Raw genomic sequence first — 15,356 nt, 5'->3', positions numbered from 1 at the left:
ACAATAATGCGTGATGACATAAAAATAAAAATAACATAAAAATAACTTTTGCCTTTAAATTCCCATGTACCAAATGAAACACACAAGTTAAATGGGTTACCATCGCATTTTCAACTCTACTGATGGTTTTGTCACAAAAACTGTTGCGTTATATAGCAAATTTGCCCACTCTGGTCTTGGCACATGCGCTCTAGCCAACAGCTATAATAATAATAATATAATATAATATGCCATTTAGCAGACGCTTTTATCCAAAGCGACTTACAGTCATGCGTGCATAAAACATTTTTTGTGTGTATGCTCGCAGATAAGAGTGCGGGTAGGCTACATACATTATGAGATTATTATGGATAAGAGCGATATTATTTGTCTTTGTCAAACGGCAAAACATATTTTTACCGGAATTGTATGTTTTCATCAGCCGGCTCGTGACTTTCTTTTATGCCTCAGGTAATAATTAATCCACATGAAATGGTTGGATGGAAACGTGGTTAGTGATAAACAAAAGTTGCTTTGCAAGATGTGCACTCCATAATGGAATGGGAATTCTATTCATATTACTCAGAGAGAGTCATTAAATAGTAGCCTAGGCTATGGCACTGGCAGTCTGGCACAGCCAACTAAAAATAAACAAATCTGACAATTTTACTGGAAGGTGTTGTGTAGGAATGTAGCACTGCAAATTTAAAAAAAAATTGTAACAGTAACTTTGACCTGTCAAAATGAACAGCAAGCATCCTGCGCCTGTGGTGCTTGAAAACAACTCATACATTAGTCAGTGCTAAACACATAGGGGCCTAATTGAACGAACAACAAAAAAAAGTATCATTATTTAGGCTTAATACTATCTAAAGCGTCCATCAGACAAGGAAACATGATTTTCCTGAACACGCAGGCTACGCCTTGCCTCATTGAGGTGAACGACCGTGGTGGACGCCACTACCTACCTGAGCTTTAGGTTAGCCATGAATTCCTCCAAAGAAACGTTGTCCAGAAGAACAAAGTCAGCCTTTCCAAACTCCAGACTCTCGTGTTCTGCCATGTTGTATTTTGGTCTAAAAAAATCGGTTCAGGAGAAAATACTTTTTGGTAAAAGACAACTTCACTGTTTTGAAGTGGTCCTCCGCGACACCAGGTAAACAATGGCGAGCTGGTCAATGCACCTATTCAAGCGCTAAATCGTCGAGTACTGTCTTCATTCATGTAGTAAACAGTACAAGTGATACAATGTTACTTTTTACTCATTTTGAATGAGCTGGAAAAATAAGGAAACGATACAAAACAGCCAAACTTATAGCAAAACGTATATAATTATTTGTTCTCAATACAACGGAAGGTTTCAAATAGGAATGGTTATTTCAGAATATGTTTTCATATCCAGACAGACTTATTGCTTTCGCCGAAAAGGTATTGTCCCGACTCCCGTTACACTAAACGCCTATCAATAGAGCCCTTTCCTTTAATTTATCGTCTTGACTCAATACAGACGAATAGAATCCTAACCGCCTCGCGACGCTCCTCCCCCTGGTGAGAAGTGTTGGTCTAAACTTGTCGTGTGTAAATTTGAAAATATTACAATTCCCAAGACCACTGAACAGTTTTATAAATTTCTCGGGATGACTGGTCATTTTGACAAGTTCTTCACATCCAATTTAGTATGCCTAGTCAGGGCCTCAAATGATTCCCTATAATTATGCCATATAAGGAAACATTCATAGCCTACAACTTATCTTAAGTGCAGGCTAATCTAAATTAGCAGGCCTAAAAGAAACACCTGAAACTAGATCCCCCACATTCGGGTCTTGACAACAACAAAAAAATGTCGGGGGAGGTTCTCTTCTGCGCTGTTCAAACAATCCAGTAAATGTTAAGATGGAGTGTGGACTAGTTAACTTCCAACAGTGGAAGTCACATCACAGGCGCTCTCTTCCATTTCCCCTGAAAACCGGGACTTCCGGTTGTTGGCAACTCGGCCTAGCTATACGCAGGCCTACCATTTGTGACTTTGGGTAGTTTTTGTATGTCAAAAAGAATACCATGTAAAAATATAAAAAAAGACATAGCATGTACTTTTTGGGCTCAACTCAACTCCCTGTTACAGAATTTGGACCACTGACTCATCATATAGATGATGATGATGATGATGAACATATGACAAAAACACTCTCAGCACTTTTAGTTTCTTGGAATTAGGCCTACTGAACACTGGCAAAATAAACTCAATATATAGGTTTATGACTGACAGTCTATATAATTTAACTGATGCTGCTGTAATCTGCCTACGAATTACCATTACCCCTTGAATATAGCCTTGCTACTGTTATTTTACTGCTGCTCTTTAATTATTTGTTATTTTTTAGTTATCAATTTTTTACTTAACACTTATTTTTCTTAAAACTGCTTTTTTGGTTAAGGGCTTGTAAGTAAGCATTTCACTGTAAGTTCTACACCTGTTTTATTCGGCGCATGTGACAAATAACATTTGATACCCTAGTATGCCATCTTGTGTTTGAGAGAGGTAGGCTATTCTTTTAGAATCTCTTATTAGTGTACTATAATCGAATTAAAATACAGAAGGCCCATCTTAGTGACATAGAGTATCAACTAACACAGCATTTTACTCTGAAAACGTCATGGGCGGGAAATATTTTTCTTACTGCTGCCTTTTGTGAATGTCAGCAAAATATGGAAATGAAATGTCAAACAATCTGAGAATTGCATTAAGACTGTCTTTAATTTCAACTCTTGAGAATCTAAATTGTTTTCATTTTGAATTCAAGCAAACTTTCACTTACTACAGAAGCAACATATAGTATTTATTTTAAGCCAAATTATTGATGTCCATGCATCTGACTGTAAGTTCCTCTGGACAAGAGTGTAAGCTATGCTAAATTACCGAAATGTAAAAGTCAAAGTTAGAAGAACTGTTTTCAACTGCAATGCTGTTTTGACAGAATGTAAAAAAAATGAACACAAAACCAATACATCTGTAAATAAGAATCATATACAAAATCAAAACAGACACATCTAGGCTTTAGTCTACCTGTTCAACTGAACAAGCAGTGACCCCCCAAATGTGATGGTATTGGATGCAGCATTGGCCCAAGAGCTACCACAGTCATGGCTCACATACACCAGGGTCCCTCTGCGCAGAAAGGTCATATAAGTGGACAGATTACCCACAGTGGCAGGACTCCTGATGTTGGTGTGAGAGACAGTCACCCAGTAACCGTTGATCAGCAACCACAGGTCCGTCTTGACGCCGTGTTTCCCACTCTGTGTGGAGAAGAAGAACTGGTAGACTCCTTTGACAGGAGCCTGGAACACCCCGGTCCTCCGGTTGAAGGCTCGCCGACGTTCACAAGGAAAGTCCTGTACTTGATGCGGTTCACCTTGCCTGAGATGGGACCAGGGTAGGAGGCAAAGAAGTGACACCCAGCCAGCCACAGGGGGGCGTGGGTGCCACACTTGTCCATGGGCACACACCTCTCGGGCATCTGCAGACTGTTGCCCTTGTACAACAGGCGGTACCAGCCTTGCCACTTGACATTGCGGTCACACATCTGGTTCTTGTTGCTGGTGTTAGTGGCCCTCCAGGCCTGGTCCAGGACGGTGTAGTGGAAGCAGGGATCGAAGGGTCGCGTAGAGTCTTCTTCCTCTGATGACCACATGATGTCCTCCTCTCCATGGTTTGGAGGGTAAACAAGAGAAGTGCTGCCTACCAGAGATATCACATAGACAGAGACCAGACAGGAAATAAACAACAGACCAGTTATGCTCACACTAAAGCTAGTCATATGGATATCTTGTCAAGGATTATAATGATGATCAAATTTTACTTATCAACAGTAATTAAATCTACTGCAGTAAATGTCAGATAGGTATACTATATTACAAGCTGCAAAAATTATCTTCATAAAAAAAGTTATAGAAATGTAATTGTGATGTAAAGGACTAATAATCATATTTAATTAACTGACCTATTTCTGTTGTAGTCTCAATCTTTGGGCTTGTCAGCATCTGTGGATGAAGAAACACATACAAAAAGTATAATCTGCCTGTTTAAAGAAGCACACAATCATATAAAAAAAGATAGATCTTAATTAAGAGGAAAATCCCTTAACTGATTCAGGGCCTCCCGCTGTTGCCAAATATTTTTTGTTCACATTTTAAGTGTTCCATTTCCTGATAAAAAAAGAAAGATATATGACAATAACCAATGAATAACTAATTAATCTTGTTACACAGCATTATTGTTAGGGATGAGCAAAGATTGATTAGGCTACATCACAGAAATAATTTCTAAAACATGTAATTAAAGTTTTTTTTTTTTTATGGCATTACCTTGTAGACAGCAGCAAGTTGCATCACCAAAGGTTGATCCTCAAATGTCCTAATCTTAAACTCAACCTGGAAGATTAAGATAATCTATTTGTGTTATTCATTTGGCAATCCTTTTGATTTTTTTTTTGCACTGTGCCAATCTCATTATTAGGCAGGAGTTGGAACTTTCATCCAAAGTAAACAACATTGGGAAGAAAGTATTTAATACATAATGTATGATTTCTATATTCCAAATCTCCATCTGCTCTGCTTTTGAACATCACTCAGAGTAGTTGATACTCACAGAACTGGCATTCCCTACTGAGCCCACTGTGTAGGATGATAGGATAGCAAAGAACACAGCATCAGCTAATGCAATCATCTGGGGAAAACAGTGACAAATCAATTATATAAGATAGTACTATTTCAATTATTATTCATTTCTAAGATAATTTTGAGATATTGTGCTATTCCCAAATTAATGTTCTGGTAATTACATATTAATTAGAAGAGGAGCGTGATCAGATATAAGGTATTTCGTTTTAATTTATGCTGTCTAAATGTTCTTACCTTGAAACACTGCATCTCAAAGTCAATGATGAGGGACTCTGTAGATTAGAACACCAAAGTTAGGGAAAACTATAACGGCTGTCAAATTCCTCTGTCAAATGTGTTGAAACAGAATATATTAGCATCCTGGAGCAAATTATTAATGTAATGCACTTAAAGGATTTTAAATGGTACCAACGGTACAGGAACTGACATTTGTGTTTAAAGAAAGTCATTCCGCTACCTAAGAATAGTAAAGCCCCCTTTCCTGGCTCAAATAGCCAACCAATTAGCCTGTTACCAACCCGTAGTAAACTATTGGAGAAAATGTTTTGTGTTTGACCAGATACAATGCTATTTTACTGTAAACAAATTGACAACAAACTTTCAGCATGCTTATAGAGAAGGACATTCAACAAGCACAGCACTTACACAAATGACTGATGATTGGCTGAGAGAAATTGATGATACAAATATTGTGGGGGCTGTTTTGATAGACTTCAGTGCGGCTTTTGACATTATCGATCATAGTCTGCTGCTGGAAAAACGTATGTGTTATGGCTTTACACCCCCTGCTATAATGTGGATAAAGAGTTACTTGTCTAACAGAACACAGAGGGTGTTCTTTAATGGAAGCCTCTCCAACATAATCCAGGTAGAACCAGGAATTCCCCAGGGCAGCTGTCTAGGCCCCTTGCTTTTTTCCATCTTTACTAACGACATGCCACTGGCTTTGAGTAAAGCCAGTGTGTCTATGTATGTGGATGACTCAACACTATACACATCAGCTACTACAGCAACTGAAATAACTGCAACACTTAACAAAGAGTTGCAGTTAGTTTTGGAATGGGTGGCAAGGAATAAGTTAGTCCTGAATGAATATTTCCAAAACTAAAAGCATTGCATTTGGGTCAAATCATTCACTAAACCCTAAGCCTCAACTACATCTCATAATGAATCATGTGGAAATTGAGCAAGTTAAGGAGACTAAACTGCTTGGAGTAACCCTGGATTGTAGACTGTCATGGTCAAAGCATATTGATACAACAGTAGCTAAAATGGGGAGAAGTATGTCCATAATTAAGCGCTGCTCTGCCTTCTTAACAACACTATCAACAAGGCAGGTCCTACAGGCCATAGTTTTGTCGCACCTAGACTACTGTTCAGTAGTGTGGTCAGGTGCCACAAGGAGGGACTTGGGAAAATTGCAGTTGGCTCAGAACAGGGCAGCACGGCTGGCCCTTAGAAGTACACGGATAGCTAACATTAATGACATGCATGTCAGTCTCTCCTGGCTCAGAGTGGAAGAGAGATTGACTTTCTTCTTAATCTAAAGATGGTGCTGGCTAAAGCTAAAACTGGCGAGTGTAGAGAGTATAGAGATATTGTTATCCACGTCGGCACCAACGATGTTAGGATGAAACAGTCAGAGGTCACCAAGTGCAACATAGCTTCAGCGTGTAAATCAGCTAGAAAGATGTGTCGGCATCGAGTAATTGTCTCTGGCCCCCTCCCAGTTAGGGGAAGTGACGAGCTCTACAGCAGAGTCTCAGCACTCAATCGCTGGTTGAAAACTGTTTTCTGCCCCTCCCAAAAGATAACATTTGTGGATAATTGGCCCTCTTTCTGGGACTCACCCACAAACAGGATCAAGCCTGACCTGCTGAGGAGTGACGGACTCCATCCTAACTGGAGGGGTGCTCTCCTCTTATCTACCAACATAGATAGGGCTCTAACTCCTCTAGCCCCACAGTGAAATAGGGTGCAGGCCAGGCAGCAGGCTGTTAGCCAACCTGCCAGCTTAGTGGAGTCTGCCAATAGCATAGTCAGTGTAGTCAGCTCAGCCATACCCATTGAGACTGTGTCTGTGCCTCGACCTAGGTTGGGCAAAACTAAACATGGTGGTGTTCACCCTAGCAATCTTATTAGGATAAAGACCTCCTCCATTCCTGCCATTATTGAAAGAGATCGTGATACCTCACATCTCAAAATAGGGTTACTTAATGTTAGATCCCTCACTTCAAAGGCAGTCATAGTCAATGAACTAATCACTGATCATAATCTTGATGTGATTGGCCTGACTGAAACATGGCTTAAGCCTGATGAATTTGCTGTGTTAAATGAGGCCTCACCTCCTGGTTACACTAGTGACCATATTCCCCGTGCATCCCGCAAAGGCGGAGGTGTTGCTAACATTTACGATAGCAAATTTCAATTTACAAAAAAAAAATGACGTTTTCATCTTTCGAGCTTCTAGTCATGAAATCTATGCAGCCTACTCAATCACTTTTTATAGCTACTGTTTACAGGCCTCCTGGGCCATATACAGCGTTCCTCTCTGAGTTTCCTGAATTCCTATCAGACCTTGTAGTCATAGCAGATCATATTCTAATTTTTTGGTGATTTTAATATTCACATGGAGAAGTCCACAGACCCACTCCAAAAGTCTTTCAGAGCCATTATCGACTCAGTGGGTTTTGTCCAACATGTCTCTGGACCTACTCACTGCCACAGTCATACTCTGGACCTAGTTTTGTCCCATGGAATAAATGTTGTAGATCTTAATGTTTTTCCACAAAATCCTGGACTATCGGACCACCATTTTATTACGTTTGCAATCGCAACAAATAATCTGCTCAGACCCCAACCAAGGAGCATCAAAAGTCGTGCTATAAATTCTCAGACAACACAAAAATTCATTGATGCCCTTCCAGACTCCTTCTGCCTACCCAAGGACGTCAGAGGACAAAAATCAGTTAACCACTTAACTGAGGAACTCAATTTAACCTTGCGCAATACCCTAGATGCAGTTGCACCCCTAAAAACGAAAAACATTTGTCATAAGAAACTAGCTCCCTGGTATACAGAAAATACCCGAGCTTTGAAGCAAGCTTCCAGGAAATTGGAACGAAATGGCGCCACACCAAACTGGAAGTCTTCCGACTAGCTTGGAAAGACAGTACCGTGCAGTACCGAAGAGCCCTCACTGCTGCTCGATCATCCTACTTTTCCAAATTAATCGAGGAAAATAAGAACAATCCAAAATTTCTTTTTGATACTGTTGCAAAGCTAACTAAAAAGCAGCATTCCCCAAGAGAGGATGGTTTTCACTTCAGCAGTGATAAATTCATGAACTTCTTTGAGGAAAAGATCATGACCATTAGAAAGCAAATTACGGACTCCTCTTTGAATCTGCGTATTCCTCCAGGGCTTAGCTGTCCTGGATCTGCACGCTCTGCGAGGGCCTGGGATCGGGAGAGACACTTAAGTGTTTTAGTACTATATCTCTTGACACAATGATGAAAATAATCATGGCCTCTAAACCTTCAAGCTGCATACTGGATCCTATTCCTACTAAACTGCTGAAGGAGCTGCTTCCTGTGCTTGGCCCTCCTATGTTGAACATAATAAACAGCTCTCTATCCACCGGATGTGTACCAAACTCACTAAAAGTGGCAGTGATAAAGCCTCTCTTGAAAAAGCCAAACCTTGACCCGGAAAATATAAAAAACTATCGGCCTATATCGAATCTTCCATTCCTCTCAAAAATTTTAGAAAAAGCTGTTGCGCAGCAACTCACTGCCTTTCTGAAGACAAACAATGTATACGAAATGCTTCAGTCTGGTTTTAGACCCCATCATAGCACTGAGACTGCACTTGTGAAGGTGGTAAATGACCTTTTAATGGCGTCAGACCGAGGCTCTGCATCTGTCCTCGTGCTACTAGACCTTAGTGCTGCCTTTGACACCATCGATCACCACATTCTTTTGGAGAGACTGGAAACCCAAATTGGTCTACACGGACAAGTTCTGGCCTGGTTTAGATCCTACCTGTCGGAAAGATATCAGTTTGTCTCTGTGAATGGTCTGTCCTCCGACAAATCAACTGTACATTTCGGTGTTCCTCAAGGTTCCGTTTTAGGACCACTATTGTTTTCACTATATATTTTACCTCTTGGGGATGTTATTCGAAAACATAATGTTAACTTTCACTGCTATGCGGATGACACACAGCTGTACATTTCAATGAAGCATGGTGAAGCCCCAAAATTGCCTTCGCTAGAAGCCTGTGTTTCAGACATAAGGAAGTGGATGGCTGAAAACTTTTACTTTTAAACTCGGACAAAACAGAGATGCTTGTTCTAGGTCCCAAGAAACAAAGAGATCTTCTGTTAAATCTGACAATTCATCTTGATGGTTGTAAAGTCGTCTCAAATAAAACTGTGAAGGACCTAGGCGTTACTCTTGACCCTGATCTCTCTTTTGACGAACATATCAAGACTGTTTCAAGGACAGCTTTTTTCCATCTACGTAACATTGCAAAAATCAGAAATTTTCTGTCCAAAAATGATGCAGAAAAATTAATCCATGCATTTGTTACTTCTAGATTAGACTACTGCAATGCTCTATTTTCCGGCTACCCGGATAAAGCACTAAATAAACTTCAGTTAGTGCTAAATACGGCTGCTAGAATCCTGACTAGAACCAAGAAATTTGATCATATTACTCCAGTGCTAGCTTCCCTACACTGGCTTCCTGTTAAGGCAAGGGCTGATTTCAAGGTTTTACTGTTAACCTATAAAGCGTTACATGGGCTTGCTCCTACCTATCTTTCCGAGTTGGTCCTGCCGTACATACCAATACGTACGCTACGGTCACAAGACGCAGGCCTCCTAATTGTCCCTAGAATTTCTAAGCAAACAGCGGGAGGCAGGGCTTTCTCCTATAGATCTCCATTTTTATGGAACAGTCTGCCTACCCATGTGAGAGACGCAGACTCGGTCTCAACCTTTAAGTCTTTACTGAAGACTTATCTCTTCAGTAGGTCATATGATTGAGTGTAGTCTGGCCCAGGAGTGTGAAGGTGAACGGAAAGGCTGGAGCAACGAACAGCCCTTGCTGTCTCTGCCGGGCCGGTTCCCCTCTCCACTGGGGTTCTCTGCCTCTAACCCTGTTGCAGGGGCTGAGTCACTGGCTTGCTGGTGCTCTTTCATGCCGTCCCTGGGAGGGGTGCGTCACTTGAGTGGGTTGAGTTACTGACGTGATCTTCCTGTCTGGGTTGGCGCCCCCCTTGGTTTGTGCTGTGGTGGAGACCTCTGTGGGCTATACTCGGCCTTGTCTCAGGATTGTAAGTTGGTGGTTGGGGATATCCCTCTAGTGGTGCGGGGGCTGTGCTTTGGCGGAGTGGGTGGGGTTATATCCTTCCTGTTTGGCCCTGTCCGGGGTTTCTTCGGATGGGGCCACAGTGTCTCCGGACCGCTCCTGTCTCAGCCTCCAGTATTTATGCTGCAGTAGTTTATGTGTCGGGGGGCTGGGGTTAGTTGGTTATACCTGGAGTACTTCTCCTGTCTTATCCAGTGTCCTGTGTGAATTTAAGTATGCTCTCTCTAATTCTCTCGTTCTCTCTTTCTCTCTGAGAACCTGAGCCCTAGGACCATACGTCAGGACTACCGGGCATGATGACACCTTGCTGTCCCCAGTCCGCCTGGCCTTGCTGCTATTCCAGTTTCAACTGTTCTGCCTGCGGCTACGAAACCCCTACCTGTCCCAGACCTGCTGTTTTCAACTCTAAATGATCGGCTATGAAAAGCCAACTGAGAGACCTGAGCCCTAGGACCATACGTCGGGACTACCGGCCGTGGTGACTCCTTGCTGTCCCCAGTCCGCCTGGCCTTGCTGCTATTCCAGTTTAAACTGTTCTGCCTGCGGTTATGGAACCCCTACCTGTCCCAGACCTGCTGTTTTAAACTCTAATGATCGGCTATGAAAAGCCAACTGAGATTTATTCCTGATTATTATTTGACCATGCTTGTCACTTATGAACATTTTTGAACATCTTGGCATGGTTCTGTTATAATCTCCACCCGGCACAGCCAGAAGAGGACTGGCCACCCCTCATAGCCTGGTTCCTCTCTAGGTTTCTTCCTAGGTTTTGCCTTTCTAGGGAGTTTTTCCTAGCCACCGTGCTTCTACACCTGCATTATTAGCTGTTTGGGGTTTTAGGCTGGGTTTCTGTACAGCACTTCGAGATATTAGCTGATGTAAGAAGGGCTATATAAAATAAAATTGATTGATTGATTGATCACTGCTTGTTTTTGTAAGAGGTGTATACAAGCTGAATGTACCGAGCTGTCTGTTTAAACTACTATCACACAGCTCGGAAATCTATGCATACCCCACAAGACATGCCACCAGAGGACTCTTCACAGTCCCCAAGTCCAGAACAGACTATGGGAGGTGCACAGTACTACATAGAGCCATGACTACATGGAACTCTATTCCACATCAGGTAACTGATGCAAGCAGAAAAATCAGAATTAAAAAACAGGTTAAAATACACCTTATGGAACAACAGGGACTGTGAAGAGACACACACAAGGGTATAGACACATGCATACGCACACATTGTGATATTGTTGTATGGTGGTATTAAACATTTTGTATTGTAGATAGGTAGTGGTGTAATAATGTCATATGATGTACTGTTTTATATTTTGTTTTATATGTAATGTAAGTGCTTTAATATGTTTGGACCCCAGGAAGAGTAGCTGCTGCCTTGGTAGCAGCTAATGGGGATCCCTAATAAAAATACAAATGTAACTCTACAAAGCACTTGAAATGTAAAAACGTGTCCCCACCTGTTTAGGTCAGCATCTTGAAAATCAGTCCACGGATGGACGTATATACCCATGAACAAGGACTAATGTCACAAACCAAAAAAGAGAAGTTAAGAACTTCAGTTTAACAGCATTTTACCCACTCAGTAAGTTTAGGTGTTACTTTTCACAGACAAGATGCAGACGTGTACATGAAATGATCATACCATCAGCAGTTTTGGATGCAGTGTGGTCAACAAAGGCCCAGGGAAAAAGTTGTCGGCTATACATATTTATTAACTGCGTTTTGACTTTTCAGGGGTCAAAATGGGTCATCATCAGGGTACAAAATCAGGGGTGAATTGGGCAGGAAACTATCAGTGTTGATTGTCAGATTGTCAGACAACCAAAACAGATACTAAGTGGTAGATCAATATAATAGATTAATATAGCCAAGAATATGATGCTGTCCATTAAATAAAATGAACCCGATACACCGATCTGAAAGGTAAAATCAGAAATGGCTCTTCAAAGGAAAAGGTTCACTGTCAAGGAGTTTTCATCTTTTTTATTTAGGGTTTGAGACATGTTGCTTGTGTAAGCAGCTAATGGGGCACTGCATGGGAAAACCACATGCAAGATGATTGGTTGAAGCCATGGGGTGTGCACAATGTTTTGTAAGCATCAGCAAAACTAAGAGCAGTGACATAGGCTGCAGTATGAATCTAAAAACACTTTACCAGCATTTTCCATGTAATAATTTTTGGGCAAAACATAGTGTTTAAAAACAAGCATACTTGAAACATGGATTGGATTAACGTGTGAAAATGTTGGATATGTGGTACTATTTCACATTTCCTCTGTATTAAAAATGTCCTGTTTTTACATGCGGAAAAGTCAGCAATGCACTCAGCACTGTAATAACCGAGAAAATAGGCACTTCTTATGCTAAACTGAGGGGTGCAGGCATTTTTACATTTTAAATGTAATTTATTTTACATTTTTACACGACTTACTTGTGAGTGCATACCTTTTCATTCGTACTGGTCTCCCATGGGAATCAAACCCCTGCCCCTGGCGTTGCAAATGCCATGCTCTACCAACTGAGCTACATGGGACCTAGCCACTGAGGTATAAAGAACTGGAGACTGCTTCCAAGATGTCCGACCGCTGTTTTCAACATGATCTACTCACGCGATTGATGGACCGTCTATATCCAGGTTGCATCTGCTTTACACGGCCCAACTTCACGTGTGCTAGAACACAGTGTACACAGGAAGCAGCGCAAGCAGCAACGACTTCATCACGTCATCCAAAAACATGGTAGACATTGGATGAATATACAATTTCAATATCTTTGGCTGTGAGTTTTTTGTATTTTTTATTTCACCTTTATTTAACCAGGTAAGCCAGTTGAGAACAAGTTCTCATTTACAATTGCGACCTGGCCAAGATAAAGCAAAGCAGTGCGATAAAAACAACAACACAGAGTTACATATGGGGTAAAACAAAACATAAAGTCAAAAAAACAACAGAAAATATATATACAGTGTGTGCAAATGTAGCAAGTTATGGAGGTAAGGCAATAAATAGGCCATAGTGCAAAATAATTACAATTAGGATTAACACTGGAATGATAGATGTGCAAGAGATGATGTGCAAATAGAGATACTGGGGTGATGGAGAAAAAAATGTCTGACCTCAGCCACAAAGATGATGACTAAAGTGTCTTATTAGGAATTTTCAAATCTGACTTCTCTATGTGGCTGTCTATGGAAATTGGCTTTCTGGGCCCGGCTTCAATTAAACAGCAGTACTAAAGCAAGACTGTAGGAGCAGTCCAAACCGTACTTCTAGACTGGAACCCTGGCCCCTTGGGTGCGGTCGTCACTAGTTACCACAGCCACAAAGTCTTAAACCCTGCCTATTTAGACAATTTCTCTTCTTAAAATGTGATTGTAAATCTAACCCTAACCCCACTGCTAACCCTAACTTTAAATTAAGACTAAAAAGCTAATTTTTGTCATCATTAAATTTCAAAATGTAGACAATTCCGACTTTGTGACTGTGCTATCTAGTGGAAACCCTTGGGTGCAGCTGCATAATGATGCTTGAGGGCTGTACCAACACTGCAGTATCAAAGATACCCCAATAGGGGTAGTAGCAATACAACTTTACATATCAAATACACATCATTTGGTAGCTTACTGTTTCATGCCACTGATAAAATGATTTGACTGGCATAGCTAAAAACATACAGAATAAATTGATAGAAATAACACAGTGAGTCTGCAGTTGAACAACACTTTTTGGACTAGTGCTATTGAAGAGTTTCTTTCAATTTTCAGTGTCCCACACAACGTTGTTGTCAGGTGGATGACAACAATTGTCCTCTCACAAAGAATGCTAGCTAGGTAGTCAGCTAGGTATGTTGCAGTAAGTGTGACCCTGACAGCAGACGTCTGTCACTAGTGTGTGTTGGATGCCCCCAGTCATAAACTAGACTGGCTATTCTTTGTTAGGATGCATGTCAGACGTCTTTAGCCAGGGCACAGGTGGCCTAGCTGGCCAGACTCATAGACTAGGCCTAGGGCATTGAACAAAAGACTCTATCCCACTTATATCACATGGTTCTAATTCTAATGATCTATTCTTATGAGTATGAAAAACACCACAGTTAGTCAATGTGTGTCACTCAATTGTCACTCACTAAAAAAATTTTGATTGGCAAATTAGTCTAGCCAGCTATCTAAACTTGTACTAATCATGGCCGAATTACCGACCGGGCATGAAGGGCACGTGCCCAAGGGCCCTGATCTCCAGGGGGCCCCCATTGATTTTGTTAGCCACTCTCACTCAGATATCATTTTAACATGGCATAAGTCACGGCAAAATGTGTAGAATTTCAGGAAATTAGCTTTAAAACCAAAAAGCTTGAGCCGGCCCTGCACACAAACTTAGACAAACCTGCAACAGGGCAGACTGTATCTGAAATTGCAGCAGGGGCATTAGTTTGGAACGCTATCTGCCATCAGATGGATGTTACACAAAGCTCCCTGGAGCTAAACAGAGGCTTGCTGGCCTTATATTGGGAGGCTTTCTGAGGGCAATATGAGCATGAGACTAACTGTAAAACTTTCCTCACTTGACCAGGCCACCCTCGATTCCATTCAGTCAACGAAGACAACGGTGTCCCTGCAAAAAATCCCTGCAGCTCTGACGTCAAGGCTGCCTAGCTGCTGTCAGGTAAATCCCTCTGCTACAGTAAGGCAAAATGAGAAACTTTGAAGATCATGTCTATGGTAACATTGATACAGTGGTGATGCTAAACAGAAGTATTAATGGCAGGCTATGCAGGTTGCTACAATAATAATACTACTACACATAGGACACCACATTATTAAAGATAAAAGGGAATCTATTAATAGTGTCCCGTGTAAGGACTCCAAAAGTAGCCATGGCTGTTCCAGAGACATCGTTTCAGACCCCACTGTTCTTAACCAACCACTTGTTTACTATGAGCTGCCTGTAGAGGCCAGCTCTCCCATATTTGGTATTGGGCCAACTACAACCTGGGTGGCTGTCAATCACTTCTATTTCAACTAAACTCCAGGTCATCGTGGAATATAGCCTATTTAGAACAGCCACTTTAGCTGATGGAATTGGTAAAAGAAGAGAGTCAGGGTACTAACAGAAGCACATGCAGGGTGACATTCTATATGTCTAAGGACATGTATACTGTGATGAGGGCAAGGTAGAGTTACTGAACTTGATAGGTCACTTTGGAGCTGGTTTCAGCCAATGGCAAGACACGATGGTTTCTGCCTAGAAACAGATATCTCACTGATTATCTGGGCCCGGACAAGAAACAGCCCTAGCCTTGACTATT

At 41.4% G+C, this 15,356-nt stretch overlaps 2 protein-coding genes across 2 annotated transcripts in view; both read right to left on the bottom strand.

Moving 5' to 3' along the window:
* The window catches only part of myo1d (myosin 1D), a 103,237-nt gene extending 101,769 nt beyond the window's left edge, over positions 1-1,468 (bottom strand). The window contains exon 1 of the mRNA XM_041858363.2: positions 948-1,468. Within this exon, the coding sequence (XP_041714297.1) occupies positions 948-1,042 (95 nt within the window). The 5' untranslated portion in view covers positions 1,043-1,468. The remainder of the gene's footprint in view (positions 1-947) is intronic.
* Positions 1,469-2,737: 1,269 nt separating this feature from the next.
* LOC121582174 lies at positions 2,738-12,502 on the bottom strand. Its single transcript, XM_045224255.1, is given in 8 exon segments — positions 2,738-3,350; positions 3,353-3,718; positions 3,981-4,020; positions 4,125-4,185; positions 4,345-4,410; positions 4,628-4,653; positions 4,894-4,931; positions 12,484-12,502. Coding segments are annotated over 3 exon segments (717 nt in total). The 5' UTR covers positions 4,125-4,185; positions 4,345-4,410; positions 4,628-4,653; positions 4,894-4,931; positions 12,484-12,502; the 3' UTR covers positions 2,738-3,039.
* Positions 12,503-15,356: the final 2,854 nt, after the last annotated feature.

The sequence above is a fragment of the Coregonus clupeaformis genome, chromosome 1 (genome assembly GCF_020615455.1).
Source record: "Coregonus clupeaformis isolate EN_2021a chromosome 1, ASM2061545v1, whole genome shotgun sequence".
Taxonomy (NCBI): domain Eukaryota; kingdom Metazoa; phylum Chordata; class Actinopteri; order Salmoniformes; family Salmonidae; genus Coregonus; species Coregonus clupeaformis.
This window is presented reverse-complemented; position numbering and strand designations above follow the sequence as displayed.